General features: G+C 36.7%; 1 protein-coding gene across 5 annotated transcripts in view; it reads right to left on the bottom strand.

The window, feature by feature from the left end:
* The window catches only part of KLHL5 (kelch like family member 5), a 61,110-nt gene that overhangs the window by 18,518 nt on the left and 26,798 nt on the right, over nt 1-15,794 (bottom strand). For 3 of the 5 annotated variants that reach the window (XM_027686515.1, XM_027686512.1, XM_027686514.1), the window contains 3 exons: nt 12,314-12,499; nt 5,476-5,612; nt 4,486-4,682 (listed from right to left, as the gene is read on the bottom strand). In XM_027686515.1, the coding sequence (XP_027542316.1) occupies nt 4,486-4,682; nt 5,476-5,612; nt 12,314-12,456 (477 nt within the window). In that variant the 5' untranslated portion in view covers nt 12,457-12,499. The remainder of the gene's footprint in view (nt 1-4,485; nt 4,683-5,475; nt 5,613-12,313; nt 12,500-15,794) is intronic. The other 2 variants (XM_027686516.1, XM_027686513.1) reach the window with 1 other exon arrangement.

Below are 15,794 nucleotides of genomic sequence, written 5' to 3'. Positions count from 1 at the left end.
TCTGCCTTGGACTTGATACAGAGTAAGAAAATATCTGGAGCACATAAAAAAATAAGATGTTATGATGCTTATTCCTAAATGATACTTAATCCCAGAGTGGGATGCAGTGAGATGGTTAGTCTCTCTCTACACTGTGTCAGAAGGATTAAAACCTTAGTGAGCATCAGACACCTGCAGGCTGAGAAGGACTGAGGCTGCCCAACAGGCAGCTCTTACCACAGGGCTCTGCCTAAACTCTGAACCTGGGCAACCAAAAAGCAAGAGGTGCTTGACTCACAAGATCTAAATGAGAGCAAACAGTGAATGTAATTTTGTCTGCTGGCTGTTTCAGTCTGCTGGTCAACTGAGGTATGAATTCACTAAGAATTGAGGAACTGGGCTATCTGACTTCCTGGTAAACTATTAATAGTCAAACAGATGTTAGATACCACCTACTTTGCTTTTAGTCAGCTTTGACTGATGTGTTAAGCAATAAACCAACTTAATGCTTTCAGTGTGCCCAGTGTTTGCTTAGAATACAACTATTGTAGCTTCACTCCTCATTGTGCAGTTTCTGGATTCCAAAACAGGCTGAGCAGCACGCAGAAACCTACTTAGACTTTCCAAGGCAGTGATGATCTATTGTGCTAGGCAGAACGGAGGGAACTTGAAAGACGGAAATATGTTGGGTTTTCAAAAGTGAAAAGAAAGTGAATGAATATTTTCCAAGTCAGATGATTACTGAACGGGGTATTTTGGACAATTTCAGGTGCCTTGTTTTAGGCACTATTGCAATCTTTGGTTCTGGCCCTTTGTGGATAAAAGAAATATTTAAATTCCTCCCCTTTTCATGCTCCCTGTTACCAAAAGAAAAAACTATCCTGGCTGTTTCAGGAGAAAAAAGTACAAATTATCCCTCTTCAATTCCTCCTTCCAAGTCATAACTCCATATTGCAATGATTTTTTTGTTACCCCACTCCTGCCTTACAGGAGAAAGCAAGTCTAAGTGTCCCACACCTATTCTTCTGCAAAATACCTAGTTTCTATGCTTGGACTCAATCTGCTACTCTATCGTCTCTAAGTTTTTCTTCTTATAAACATCCATTGGCTGTGCTCAGAAATCACGCAAACTCTGAAACTATCTGAATCTGGTAACACTATCACTGCTCATGTACTTCTGAAGAGTTCTAATGAAAATTAAAATGGCTTTTCACTCTGCTTTAAGCATGGAAAGCTGAGCAACAATGATTACAGAGCTAGGGACTGACTCAGGTACTATCATGCATAAAGTTTAGAATGTCTCCTTTTTTTTTGATTGTAATTCAGAAAGTTAAAATCTGGCTACTGAAGAAGCTACTAACACCTAAGAATACCTCACTACTCACCACAGATATTTCGTGTTCTGGAAATAACATAGGCTAGCTTTTCCTCAACTCAGAGCATTAATTTCCCTTTTGCTTACTTTTTTTTTTGAAAAGGAGCTATTGGTTTTCATTGAAGGTACACTATCAACTGTTTCAAACAAGCAAGATGACAAAAGGGGTGGTTTTTTTGACGCTGAAGACATTTTGTGCAAGGTGGCTTTACAAATTAAAGCAAACAGACACACTACTGGCCAGTCCAATAAAATTCATACCATTTATAATTGTATCACCCCAACACTATATACAAAATGCAGCAAAACAGGATAACCTTTGTTCAAAAGATACCTTTACCCAGATACATCTCAAGATTCTGTCAATTCTATTTTAAAACTCTGATGCATAAAAATCAGAGTTGCTGTTTATATAGCATTAAATCTACTACGGATAACTTCAGTTCATTTCATGTTTCACTTCATGCATCCTGAGGATTTTTTCGAGATTTAGTTTGTAATGTCAAAAATTGACCTGTTTTGATAAACTTAAAAATTATTCTCCTCTGAAAAAAACAAATTATCAACTGTCAACACAGTAAGCAATAAACTAATGCAACACTTAAGCCCTTTTAGTGTAACAAACGTCTACATCTTTAATATGAAAAAATGCAGCATTTAAATCCTTCTTATTATTTTTTTTTAATCGTTGATGCTAGCCAATGACTAATGAACATCATTCACACACAGCAAACCTATTAACAGAAGTAGGCCTAGTGGGATAACTCACTGATTGGTCCTCCAGTTTAAACAAATGCTCATTTCACCTGAATGTCTAGTCTTCATATAAAGAACTATTTTAGTGAAGCAGGTAAGATGATTACCAAATTATCACGTGTCTTAAAAACCTTTAAAACTGAGAAGTTGTTTTAATTGTAGAAAAAGTTACATGGCAATCAGGGTTTTTTTTCCTGTCAAAGGAAAGGAAAACTTATAGAAAATAATATGTATAAATTAAAATTTAAATATTTTGTACTATTCACTACCTTCTACCACAAGTGCTTTAAAAGAACTGGAAGTATAAACTATTCTCTCTATAATCTCCCACTGTTCTATGCAGCCCAACACAGCATAAAAATAATTCATTGTTTTAACATACAGAATTTTTCCAGGTACTACAGGTGTGTTTAACCCTTGCGCTCTAATACTTCTTAATGGAAAGAGCATCAAGTAGCTAGCACTTACTACTGTTGAACATTTGCTTTTTTCAAACAGCTTTTAAACAAATGAAATTACTTGGGGATTTATTTTAATTGGAAGATTCAATTGGACTATATATTTCTATGCAGTTTCCGTAGCAACATTCATTTCAAACTAAAGAAGTTGCTTCTCTATTACTCATTATTACTGAAATTCAATTTCATGTCTCTGTTGGAACTAAACAACATTAAAAGAGGCCTTGGGAAAAATCCATCTAGCACAACTAATTAGTTCTGAAAATGGCTTTTTAAAATCCACCTAATTTGAATTTCACCCACATCAAAGCCTTACAAGCAACAATATTGCCACTGAAGTAAACAATGGCCAAAGGGCACGAAACTATTTTCCTCTGGTCTGAACAAAAGAAAGAGGTGCTGTAAAAGCATGGCTTTTAGAAAGTTCACAGCTGCTATCTGCCATAGATCATGAATTGCCAGTCAGAATAGTAAGACTATAATCCCTCACATTCACTTTTAAAGGTGCATTAGTCTAACAATTATTAGTATTCTGATCTTGGCAGTCCACTTAAAAGAAACATGAGAAAAGCACAGACCAAAATATATGCTTAGTCTGAAAAAAACCAAATAGGTCAGAGTAGGGAGGTTCTGTTTTGGCATATTTTTTTTGTATCACTGCTCACTCAGCGTTAATTCTAATATTCCTCAAAGGCATAGGCCACCTTTACCTTTACTGTTCCATCTGTCTGTCTATCTAATTGCAGTGTCCTTATTTTTGTTAGCGCAATAATGAATAGAAACATGTAAGTTACAATCTGCACATTACTTATTGACTTGCTTTGGTAAATTTCAGTGTGTACGTGATATTAAATGCATGAGAGATCTGAGGAAGAACATTGTATTCTCTGTAAAAAAAAGCAAGCTATTTTAAATTGTTACACATACTAAACTAAGTTCATTTAAGCCAAGAAGATATAATTAAAAAAAAAGTTTTTAAACAAGCAAAACCTAAGGCAGCAAGAGGAAGAGCCGTGGATTTCTCATACTAATTACAACTCTTGGATCCAAGCCAATATCTTAATGGCAAAGCAATGCCACACCACACAAGCAAATTAAATACTATCTTCATTCCCACATCTCTTATGCAGTATCTACATGCCCTCATTCAGGCCCCAAGAGCTTACACAGGAAAAATTTCATCAAGAAGAGAGTAAAATGCCTCACAAAACTGGAAAGAACTGACTTGCCTTAGAGACAGTTGTCCTGCTTTCTTCTGATAACATTACTAAAATAAGCTTATGAAAAGGAAAAAAAAGAACATTTTACATTAAAATAAAAGGATGACTATTAAGAAGATGGAGTTTGATTAAGTTGGCAGGTCAGTCTTTCCATAAAAATATAATTGACAAATTTGTATTTAATCACATATTGCCTAGGCTAAGATTAAATTCTTTGATGTCACCCTGACATCCCACTACTAAGACATTAAGGACAATCCAGAATCTACACTGATGAATGGCCACATTCATACCCCAACTTAGAATGGATTACTCCAGTTCATTACGAAAAAAGGAACTCTACACTGCCATTCTGTAATGTGTTATTTTGGATTAGGTGATGGCAGCTTGCCCACTGCAAACCCTGTAGTTTTTGACTGTCAGAAATAATAACAAGCTTTTGAATTGTTTTATTAAATGCATATCACACAATCCCATTACTGCTACAGGGACCTAAGAATGCTTGACTATTTCTTTCCAACTCTAAACCAGCAACTTTACTATTATTTTGTGTTTTTTCATCATGGGAACATATGTACAGTCTTGTTTGGAAAATGACCAAGGTTTTCCAGGGGAAAAACTTAGTACTTTCTTCAGGAAAACATTCTGTATTTTTCCTTACTAAATAAACCAGATGATACTTAATATAACAACATACCATAGTGTAATTGTGAGCCACCTTGTGCAAGTCAGTGCAACCCTGTGCATCAGCAAAAGAACGGATTCCAAGGCAATTGGACGGGTGAAGCTGCTTCATTAGGAATTTACAGCATGCTTCTACAACCTGAGAGAGCTGGAGAAGGCAAGCTGTAGACAACAGGCACTCAATGTTATCTTCTTTTAATTCGAGGCGACCTAGTAACATTAAAAAGAAGATTACATTAGTTTGCTCTTATAATTTGTTAAATTCCCTAAAACTCAGGGGCAAAAGAATTATTTACAGGTTATATGAATTATTATATAATAGAAGGCTTAGTAAACATCACTCTCAGCAATAGATAACCAGCTTTTCAAAATTGGTATATATAAGATGTAAGGAAAGGGAATCCTAATAAGATTCCTTTTTTTGTCATTTAAAAGAGTCACATAATTTGTGAACTAACTGAATATAGTATTATCAGAGAAACTATATCCTACCAGGTTGTCTCAGGTAAGAGCAATGAGACCTCATTGCGGTCTACAGCTTCCTCATGGCGGGAAGCAGAGGGGCAGACACTGATCTCTTCTCTGTGGTGATCAGTGACAGGACCTGAGGGAATGGCCTGAAGTTGTGTCAGGGGAGGTTTAGGTTGGATATTAGAAAAAGGTTCTTCCCCCAGAGGGTGGTTGGGCACTGGAACAGGCTCCCTAGGGAAGTGGTCACAGCACCAAGCCTGACAGAATTCAAGAAGCATTTGGCCAATGCTCTCAGACACATGGTGTGACTTCTGAGGCTGTCCTGTGCAGGGCCAGGAGCTGGACTCGATGATTCCAATGGGTCCCTTCCAACTCAGGATATTCTACGATTCTTTGATTAATTTTTACTTATTTATAAGGAATAAAATACGCGAAAAACAATTTGTAAAGAGCTTTTGAAATCTAGTAATGGCCTATAATGCTCACAGGAGGCCAGTTCATTAGATGCAGTTCCTGTTTTCACTTCAATTACCTGTATATGCATATTGAACCAGAGCCCACAATGCATTTGGTTCCACACCTTCCATCTTGATTTCTTCCTGTCTTGCTTCCCTAACATCATTAGTGAACATCGCCGCAAAATAGTCCGAAACAGAGGAGAGAACCAATCTGAGTATGTCATGCAGGAGAAAAGGAGAGAAACAAAGAGGAAAAGAAAAAAAACTTATGTTTGTTACTTTATGATTCATTACTTTGCCCTTTGAGGAAACACTGTAGTGAGAGAAACATTTAAAAATTGACAGAGTGCTCCATGCTCTAGTTCCTCTCTATGAATAATGAAGTACTGATACTAAACCTACATTTGCTACTGAACTAAATTAATTACCCTTTCAAAGCTCAATGATTTTTAATAGCCAACACAGACACAACCCACAACCCCCCCAAATTGAAAATGGAATATAAACATACATTATAGAAATAAAAAAAATTGAATTTACTTCTATTTATCTTATGTCAGTTACGTTTTAAAGGTGAAAAATTACTTACCAGTCCTTTTGAAAGTGCTTTAAAATGCTTTTACTCTTGGTGTACACAGCCCTTTTTAACAATTCAGTATTTTAAGATACTGAATAAGTAAGTAAACATGTTAGTACACAACAGACATTTCTTTGGATTACTGAGAGTAAAACACTCACTACAAATAACAATGCCACTCCACAAAACATGCAAGAATTTTGATGTCTCAGTATGTCTTTACAGGACTAGGGTAAGAGAGGAAGAAAATGATGTGCAGCAGGAATATGAAATCTACTGTAACTATTCATGAGGACTGCTGGCCTCTTTCCTAAGAGACCTCCAGGAACAGCCTTGTGGTTTGGATCAATTTTTGTGCTGCAGCAGTTCACTGTTGCCTTGCTCACAGGGAATTTGATATAAATACACTTGGTCTATGTAGTGAGCTATGTGAACAGCAAGCCCAAGAACCAAGCCTACTGCAAATACACTAAACAGTTCATATGCATACATTCAATTAATCTAATACTTCAGTCAGTTTATGCTGTGCTGAATCATTATATAAGCATAAGCATGTTAAAATGACAGAGTTCAGGAACCACAAAACAGAATAAAATTAATTGAAAAGGTGAGCACCAGTGCTTAGGGGAGGATTTGCAGGTACATACACAAAGTCCTAAACTACAAAGAACTGACTCTTAGTTAATTAACTGCAAAGTAGTTGACTAATTTCAACTACTTTTTTCTTGTGGATTTTCTGACCATTGACCATTTGGTCAGGCTTACACTATCCTCTTTCTCTAGCTGCCGAGGCAACAGAGCTGAGTTAGGAGTGTATGGGGAAAAGATTAATTTTATTTTAACACCCTGTATGATTGAAGTCTTGTCAAGAGAAACAAAGTTCTGTTCTTTTAAAGAATATATCGTTCTTGAAATGAGATTTATTCTGTGGCTGACTTGCTGAGAAAAATTAGAACTTTCTGTCAAGGTAGGGCCCAGGCATTTTAACTTCAGGTTTAATGACAACTGCAGTTGAATGAAAATACTGCCTCCCAAAGATCTGTAGAAGTAAGTTAGAGTACATTCATATAAACAAGGGAGAATTTCTCTAACTGGTTTGATGCTAGAATGAGATGACATGATCAGATTTCTATGTACAAAATAGCGATTATCATTGGAAGGAAACATGATTAGAATATTTCTGCAGGTCCAATGCAGAATTAAAAAAATAAAAAAGGCAAACCAACCAAATCAAAATATTCACATCTGGCAGTACTGACTTTGAACTTCTACACTAATAGAGCTTGAAAAAGAATGCTTTCTGCGATGAGAAACAAAATGTAGAACTTAATCATAACACAGTTTTGGGTTTGTTTTTTTCTTTTTTCTTCCCCCAGCAGTGTAAGTGGCTTCGTTAGCTGCACTATTATTTAGAAAACATCTTGACTGTTCACATCTTAGGAACAGCTGTTGAACAAACGTCAAATCATAACAGGAGGCTCCCAACACCTTCTACCAGCTGTTTGATATCAGCAAATTTCTCCCTGTCATTTCCAGACTCAGAGTCCTCCAAAAGAAATGAATACAAACCTAATCCATTTACTATTTTTGCAAACATGTTCAGGTCCACGAGGAGGTATTCATGCTTCAGAGCTTTAAGTGCTTTCCAGAGAGTGACTTGCATATGCCAAAACAGGATGTGCAGCCCAGGAGTAGATTAAGTAGACTGTAATTTGCCAAAGCATAAATTATACTGATAATAATTCTGTAATAATTTCAGCCAAGAGGCATATTCACAATGAAAACCTTAGAACAGGTATCCATACTTTTCTCTTAATTCAATTAATTTAGAAAAAAAAATTCCTTCAAAGAAAGAAAGGCGATTAAAAGATACAGTGATAATGCCTCAAGGTGACATTAAGATAGCATAAAAGAAAACAAAGGCAGACTTTCAGCCAACCGGTCTTTTCTTGTCCTATCATTTTCCCCCAGTCAATAAAAATCAATTGCTGCTATACTCCTGTGATTCGATACCCCCTTGTTCATTGATCTTTTAATCTCATAGCTACTAACTGATTTTTATTTCAATTAAACTGCATTCCTACATAGAGATTATACAACATGAAGCAATTAACACCTTCATGTAACCAAAGAATCCATGGAAGACTTTCCCCATCTATATTTGACTTTTGTGCTAAAAAAAGCTCTAAAAGAGCTAGGTGACGAGTATGATTTTTTAAAAGAAAATCTGTGCAATGACTATAAAAACTACACTTATATTCACCATGTCCTTGTTAAATAGAGACATCATGGCTCTGTTAGTATTTAGCATAAAGAGAATTTTTTTTGTTATTTATTAATAATTAAAATTAACATGTTTTCCATATCAAGATTTCACTGCAAACTACTGGTGCTACAAAATACTGCCTTTCCTCCAGTTTAGAAACTGAAGAGAGCTATGGGGTTTGCATTCAGAGTTTGTAGTCTTTTTTTCCTCTGAGAGTAATATTTCTTTCAAAATTGTTCCAACTAAAATGCCTACAAAATCAGTATATACTGATATTAAAGACATCTCTTAAGGTTACAAAAAACCCAACATAAAAACAACAAGAAAAAGCCTTAACACAGTTGGCATTGTATTGACTGTGGATGTTGAACATATTTACCTTTACTCTCCTTCTCACCTAATTACCAGCTGCTGCTAAATACTCACTTCTGAATAGATAAAATTACAAGAATTTGGCTACTGAATTATATGCAGTAAGTTGGCTGCTCTTTTACAGTGCACAGGAAAAACGTACAGAAAAAGGAACACATGAACATCAGAATTTTTCATCTAAGAGATAATAAGATGTCTGAACAATTAATCTCTCTAGCAAAACACTCAGCAGCTATGTTCTAAATACTGAGTGTATTTAGTATACTCAAAGATCTGAGTGTTTCAGTACATCTTCCTGTTCTTACAGGAGATTCCAAGGCTACTGATGTCTTTAATTTCTGTGGTTTGTATTGATCCAAAATTAGAAAGATCCACCATGATGGCTTAACTTATTTTGAAGAGTTTTCCACTGAGAGCCAGTAAAATATGAGTAAGCAGGGTGGCACACCTTAAAAATTGTACTTCTTATTGGAACTGCCACAAGCTGCATCATCTAGACCGTTTTCTAGGTCATCAAAGTAATTTCTAGGTAAAATGATGATAGTTGTCAAACCTGGCAATTTACTATCTCCCAGCCTGTCTCACCTGACAGAATGAACTGAAGCTTCCTAAGATCTGAAAGATAAAAGGGACACTTCCTAGGCAGGTCCTTGTTTGTGGCTGTGTAAGAGCTGAAAACAGTCCTAGGGAAGTCACTAATAGCATTCACTGAAGTTGTAAGGTGATACTGAAGAGCCCACAGTCTTTCAAACAAGCTTCCTAACCCCTAGAGCAAATAAGCTTCCAGTTGGATTCTTTCCTTCAGTCCCATGTCTTTTGTATTTCCACCTTTCAGACAGACAGTGGCTCTGCACAGATGCTCAGATTGCTGGTTAAAGGGTGTGGAGCGGGCCTTAAAGCCCCTCTGGCCAGGAATTTACATGCACCTCCCTTTTCTTGCGTGAATGTTCTTATCAGTAGGTTATTACCAAACAAAACAAACTTTTATTATGGATATAGCAGTTAGCTAAATGTAACAAAGAGGAATATAATAAATTACAGACATTTGAATTTGCAGTGGACACAGAATAAACTCCTGCTATGAAAAGCCTAATTAAATTAATTAAATTAAAGTATGCAAAATTTCTTTAGGAAACTGCAGAGTAAAGGTGTGGGAATATAATGCATTTCTTCCTAGTGGAGAACTGTCTCCTTTCCTACTTGCTTCTTGACCTCCTAAATAGATGCTTAGCTATAATTTCAGCACAGAATGAGCAGATAAACAGTCTTGGAATGGTAGAGAATGCCATATTCAGAAAAATCATGACTACATGTGATGCTGTTATTTTGTAGTAGACTCATAGCCTGAATTCTTTGAATAGATACAAACCAAAACCTCTCAGAATTTCATAGTAATGTATTATTACTATTACAGACACCAAACTCACTTCTTTCTCTAAAAACATACATCATGTACCTCAGAACATTCATTAAATGTAGAAACTGATAATTAAAAAAAACACACCAGGAACTATTAAAAATATCATGTTCAAACCAGAAAATCTGAAACCTCCTCTCTACGTATGTGTACACGTTCTTTCTTACTAACTCTATGTGACCACATACTAAGAAAAACTCTTATCTTTCTTACAAAAAAGGGAAAAAAAAGCTGTCCAGTGTAAGTGAACTTTCTGTTTTATTACATATCTTAGAATGACAAGTCATTAATCTAATATGTATTAAATACATCTTTTGTTGCTTCTTAAGTCTCAAGACAAAATAATCACTAGTGTCTTGAAATGCACTGACTGATCCAGCCTGCAGTCAATACTAAAGAAGTCAGAACTTGGATGCAGGCAGCAAAAAAACACAACAGAATTTTTTTCTTATAACATAAACTACTACAAGTACAGAAAGGCAGTCGTCCTACTGGATTTCTATAAAATTCTGAACCAAATTTAAGATTTCTGTCTTTATCTTTCCCACTACGGAAAAGTTCGGTTTTCAGTGAGGTACTTGGGATCTACTGGGATTAAGACCGTAGTTATTACTGTGTTTCTCTGTGAAAACAAAAAAGCAAAAAACTTATTATGCAAAAGGCAATGTTTCTTTCTAAGTTGCTCCAAAGTTATAAAGTGAACAAAGGACAACCATAAGCATCCCACCTCCTGCTACAAGCACAAAGTGTGCTTCTTTGGCTCTAACTTTCATGCATATCTAAAACACAATATCTCACCTACAGAAAGATGTTTCTCCTCAGAAGAGAAGACCAGAGAAAATAACAGGTAGTAGCACATGCCTAATGCACTACTAAAATATATACAGTAGCAGAAACTGGAGAAGTGAAATCAGTTCTCTAGATAAATGAGAAACGGGTATGAACCACATTAAAGGGCTTTTTAGCATGTTGTCTTTCTGTTTATCTCCTTGCAAATAAAATCTTCCAGTCTTTACAAGATATTCACAGTTGTCCTCTGCACCCTTTCTATGCTTTTTTATTGATTACATAAACCATACTCAAAACGTGTACTGCAAAGGGGTTGCCTTGGACACATAAGGAAGTAAAATGATTTCCTTATTATAATCACTATTTTTCCCTGTTTACAGCACTCCAGAGCTCTTCAACCCTAAATTACTTGATCATGTGCCTACTAGGGGTGTGTGCATTCTGTTTTCATCTGATTCACTCATTCCACAGGGACAATGCAGCTTTGCAACTAATTTGAACATTGCATAAAATTTAGTCTCTGAGCGCAATAGCAAGTTATGCTAAAATTGCCTCTCTGCTCCTCAAGTCAGTTCCCATCCCCATGCTATCATTCCCTCAGTTGTGTCACACAACAATGTGGATAATATCCAAATAAAACAGAAATCTGGCTTTTAAAGAAAAATACCAACCCCAAACCAGCAACCTCTTCCCATCCTTTTATCATTATTACAGTATTAAGTTGTAGATTCGCTGTGGGGGTAGGAATGAGCAATGGAAAACAGGAATGCTTTAGGATGCTACTCCTGTTGTAGACCTCAGCTTTGGAAACCACAGCTTAATTTTACCTAGGTTCCTGTTTGAACTATTAATACTGTGCATAAAATACCATAATGTGCTTCAGTTACTCATACCTGTGTTTCACAATCTTCGGTATTTTTCTAGCTTTTAAGTGGCATGCTACATGATCCCTTAACTACACAGATGACAGATAAGGTAATGTTCAATCTAATTTAGACATCTAATACTGCCAGTGTTCAGCAGTGTCCCATCAAAGGACTCTTCTTACTATGGGAGCAAAAAAATTTTATGTGGACAGAAGACTGTCCTTATTGCTAATTATGACTCCAACAACATAATCGCTAATACAAAGAAAAAATGAAATCTAAGAAAAAAATTTTACATCATTCTATGGTGCAGAAACCACTACAACTTACAATATTCTGGTAGTGTATTTGGGACTTTTGGGAGTTTAATTTTGTATGCAAATATCTTAAGTATACTTGAAGGAAAAAGTAGAATGTGAAATTACAACTATTTTTGATTCTATATCACATACAACAGACAAATTAACTTTTAGGTTCCAAATAAATGTTAAAAAAAACATATGCATGTTTTAAGTGTTCTAAATTGTTTAGAATATTCTGACTTTTTAAAAACAAAACATAGAACACACTTTGAAGGTGCATTTGTAAACAATTATGAAGTTACTTCAAATTATAATAAACTTACCTGTGAGCTGGAATTCTACGATCACCAGCAACTAACACCACATCACATAGCTGCTTGTGTCTAAGATAATTCTCCATCTTCTTAAAAGTTTGTTCAGCATGGTTGAGAGCCTGAAAAAATTCATCTGAGGTACAGGGCTCCATAGTTGGACAAGATGATAAAGTATGACTGCTGTTGGAGTTCCTGCTGAAGACAATAACAGAAATCTTAGTTCATACAATATTAAGGTGAAATTTTATCTACAAAGGATAAAATAAAAATCACATGTGATTTTAAAATTGATGTGCATGATTTGTTTTAATATATATTCCCTTGTTATTTTTTCTTCCTATTCATACTTTCTCCCTCCAAACCCAATCTAAACTCTTGTGGAAAAGGTATGATCATTTACTGTTGTACTCTTCAACTAACAGACACAGAGAGATCGGCCCAAAAATTGTACCTATAGTGCTGTCAGATGGTTAAGGAAGAACATCTACCAAGACCCTACAAACTGAAAAAACAACGGAAGGATGGCAATAAGGAACCAAAGCTTTCCTTGCCACATACATTAAAGTCTTGCTTCACATTCAGCCTAAGGTGGCTGGAACAAAACTCAGCATATGGAGCCGGTAAAAGCATGTGGGCCTGTGGGGGAAAAAACCCACAAAGAAACACATTGATATACCACTACTCCCATTGCATGAACCCTTGTGTCTGATGTGAGATCTGGCACAGTAGAAGCCAACACAAGGGAAAAGTGAGGGTGGATGAGGAGAAAAATTATTCCTGTCCATACACACAGCAGCTTGGGAGAAAAGAGGAACAAAGAAAACGTAAAAGGACGCATGGGCCTAGGAGATAAAGGAGATGAGTCCTAATTATGTACCTGTGGAAAACACATTTTCTTGCTCACTGTTCTTTAACTGACTACTACTTAGTTTTCCACAATGCAGGCAGCTTATAAAATACTCCGGACCTACTATAATATTTTGAAGGATGTGAATTCATAAGACCTGCATCTAGACCCCTGCTTTTACAAAGATGTCATGGATTTACCATGTTCAGGGCTAAATCTACTAACCGACTTATCTCACTCCTCAGCACAGGACATTAGTTTCAAGGTAGAGCTTCTCAAAACCAAATTCTACATTTTCAGCAGAAGATTTTCTGCAAAGTGGAGCTTTTTAATTGGCGTTTGTTGTATGTTTTGGTTTTGGGTTTTTTTGCATGTGCCCAAGTAGCTAAAAAGGTCAAGCAGTTTAGTACTTAATTCAAAGCTAAATCTAGCAATGGATCAGAAATGAGATACCTGCCTACCTACTTCTCTTGGAGGACTCGATCTTAAATTTTCTCGCTAAAGCTGTGGTTAGCCATTTATTTAAGACGTGTCAACTTCCTCCCCCTTCCACATCCCCCATGAGTCACTTGTTCTGCTCCACCACCGGCCCTCTAGCAAGCTGGAACAAGTATTCTTTGTGGCCATTTTGGAAACTGAATCACGGAACTCATATTCGTGAAACATGTAACTATGTAACCATGGAAAACATTATACCGGCAAAGTGGGTGGCATTCTCAAGTGAATGAGCACAAAGTACTCAGGGAAAGCAACTCTTAAACCAGCAACCTTGCAAAAAACACAAACCAAACCAACAACAACAAAAAAGCCCAACCTACAACAAAAACAAAACAAAACCCAAAATAACAGAAGTGGAAAGAACAGGTTGCTTAGGAAATCCTTGTTCTTTATCTCCCTATCACAATTTAGCACATTCTCAATTGCGCTTTTTTTGGTTCGTTTGTTTGAACTATATTTTAACCCAGATTCCTCAAAGTAACCCAATTAATAACGATTTTTAAAAAATTACATGTTATCAGTTGCATTACAACCTCATGAAATGTTGTGCAGATAGAATGGAAGATGCAACAAAGGAAAAAACTTTCTAAGCCAGCACTTTGCTGGATCATGCCCTCACTGGAGCTATTGCCAGCCTCAAGACTACACACGTGTACATTCTGCACAGAACTCAGTCACCGCTCTTGTTCAATAAGGAAAAATAATTGCAGTGGGGTCTATTTTCCGCTACCCACAATAAAGCACTTATTCACAACATAACAGAGCTAGGCTTAGTTGTCCCCCTCATCTAAAGAAGTTTATCCCTTTATCTGTCCGCTAGCTAGTAACTTAAAAACCATTTTCCATAAGGAAGGAACATGAAAAGGAAAGAAATATTAAGGTTCAGTGGTCCATAAAGAGAACATGAAAGAGACAGTCAGATATTTGCAAAAAGGCAAAGATAAAGCTTCAAGAGCTTTATCTGAATGACTGATTATGAGAAATTCAAATGCCCTTCCTTCCCCAAACTGTTTTCTGCATCTTTTTCCCAGTTTCATTTGCCACAGCCATGACAGTCTGAGAGAATACACAAGCAAGGAAAGAATAGAGGAAGGGAAAGACTTGCTTTTCTCTCTCCCAGGAGTAATGCTGAAATGCCTTCCAAAATTTTTGGCCTACATCCCTTCCACCTAGAAGGAGGAAAGCTGGATATCTAATGCTAAGCCATGAATCCCATGCTCAGATCAAACACCTGGCTGCAAGGTCCTGCAGCTCTTTGGCTCTTGACTCAAATTTATCTCTTAGTATGAATTTCCCTTTCCATAGACTAGAGGTACTGCTACTTCTGCATACCTCACACATACTAAGAAAATTACATTGAAAACTTGAAGATGTCAGCACACGAGTTAAGTGTATTAATAAACCCTTTCTGCATATTCCATTAAAATTCAGATTTAAGATAGTATTTTTAACACATTAAGTAGAAATATTATTATGAGTATCTTAGAACATTAGTCAGTAGGGTTTCCCTTTTTATTCTCAAACATTAATCACACTTCTCTTGGTCTTTGGTTTTTCCCCCCTATTTATGTTGAAAAGATTCTATCTAGAACTGATCAGTTTTTATTAAGCATGGTACAATTTCAGGATTGGGGTGCTGGTCAACATTCAGTCAAACATGAGCCAGCAGTGCGCCCAGGTGGTCAAGGATGCCAGTGGCATCCTGGCCTGTATCAGCAATAGTGTGGCCAGCAGCACTGGGGAAGTGATTGACCGTCTGTACTCCACACTGCTGAGTCTGCACCTTGAATCCTGTTCTGGGCCCCTCACTACAAGAAACACATTGAGATGCTGGAACATGTCCACAGAAGGGCAACAGTGTTGGTTAAGGGTCAGGAGCACAAACTGTGGGGAGCAGCTGAGGGAGCTGGGGTTGATTAGCCTGGAGAAAAGGAGGCTCAGGAGAGACCTTACTGCTTTTCAAGCAATAGGACAAGAGCAAATGGCCTCAAGTTGCACCAGGGGAGGTTAGATTAGATATTAGGAAAACCTTCTTCAATGAAAGAGTGGTCAGGCATTGGAATAGGCTGCTCACTGAAGTGGTGAAATCACCATCCCTGGAAGTGTTCAAAAAAAGTGCAGATGTGGTGCTTTGGGACATGGTTC

This window comes from Neopelma chrysocephalum, unplaced genomic scaffold, assembly GCF_003984885.1.
Source record: "Neopelma chrysocephalum unplaced genomic scaffold, ASM398488v2 Primary Assembly neopelma1_71, whole genome shotgun sequence".
NCBI lineage: Eukaryota > Metazoa > Chordata > Aves > Passeriformes > Pipridae > Neopelma > Neopelma chrysocephalum.
Note: the sequence above shows the minus strand (reverse complement) of the source record. Positions and strands in the feature narration are given on the sequence as shown.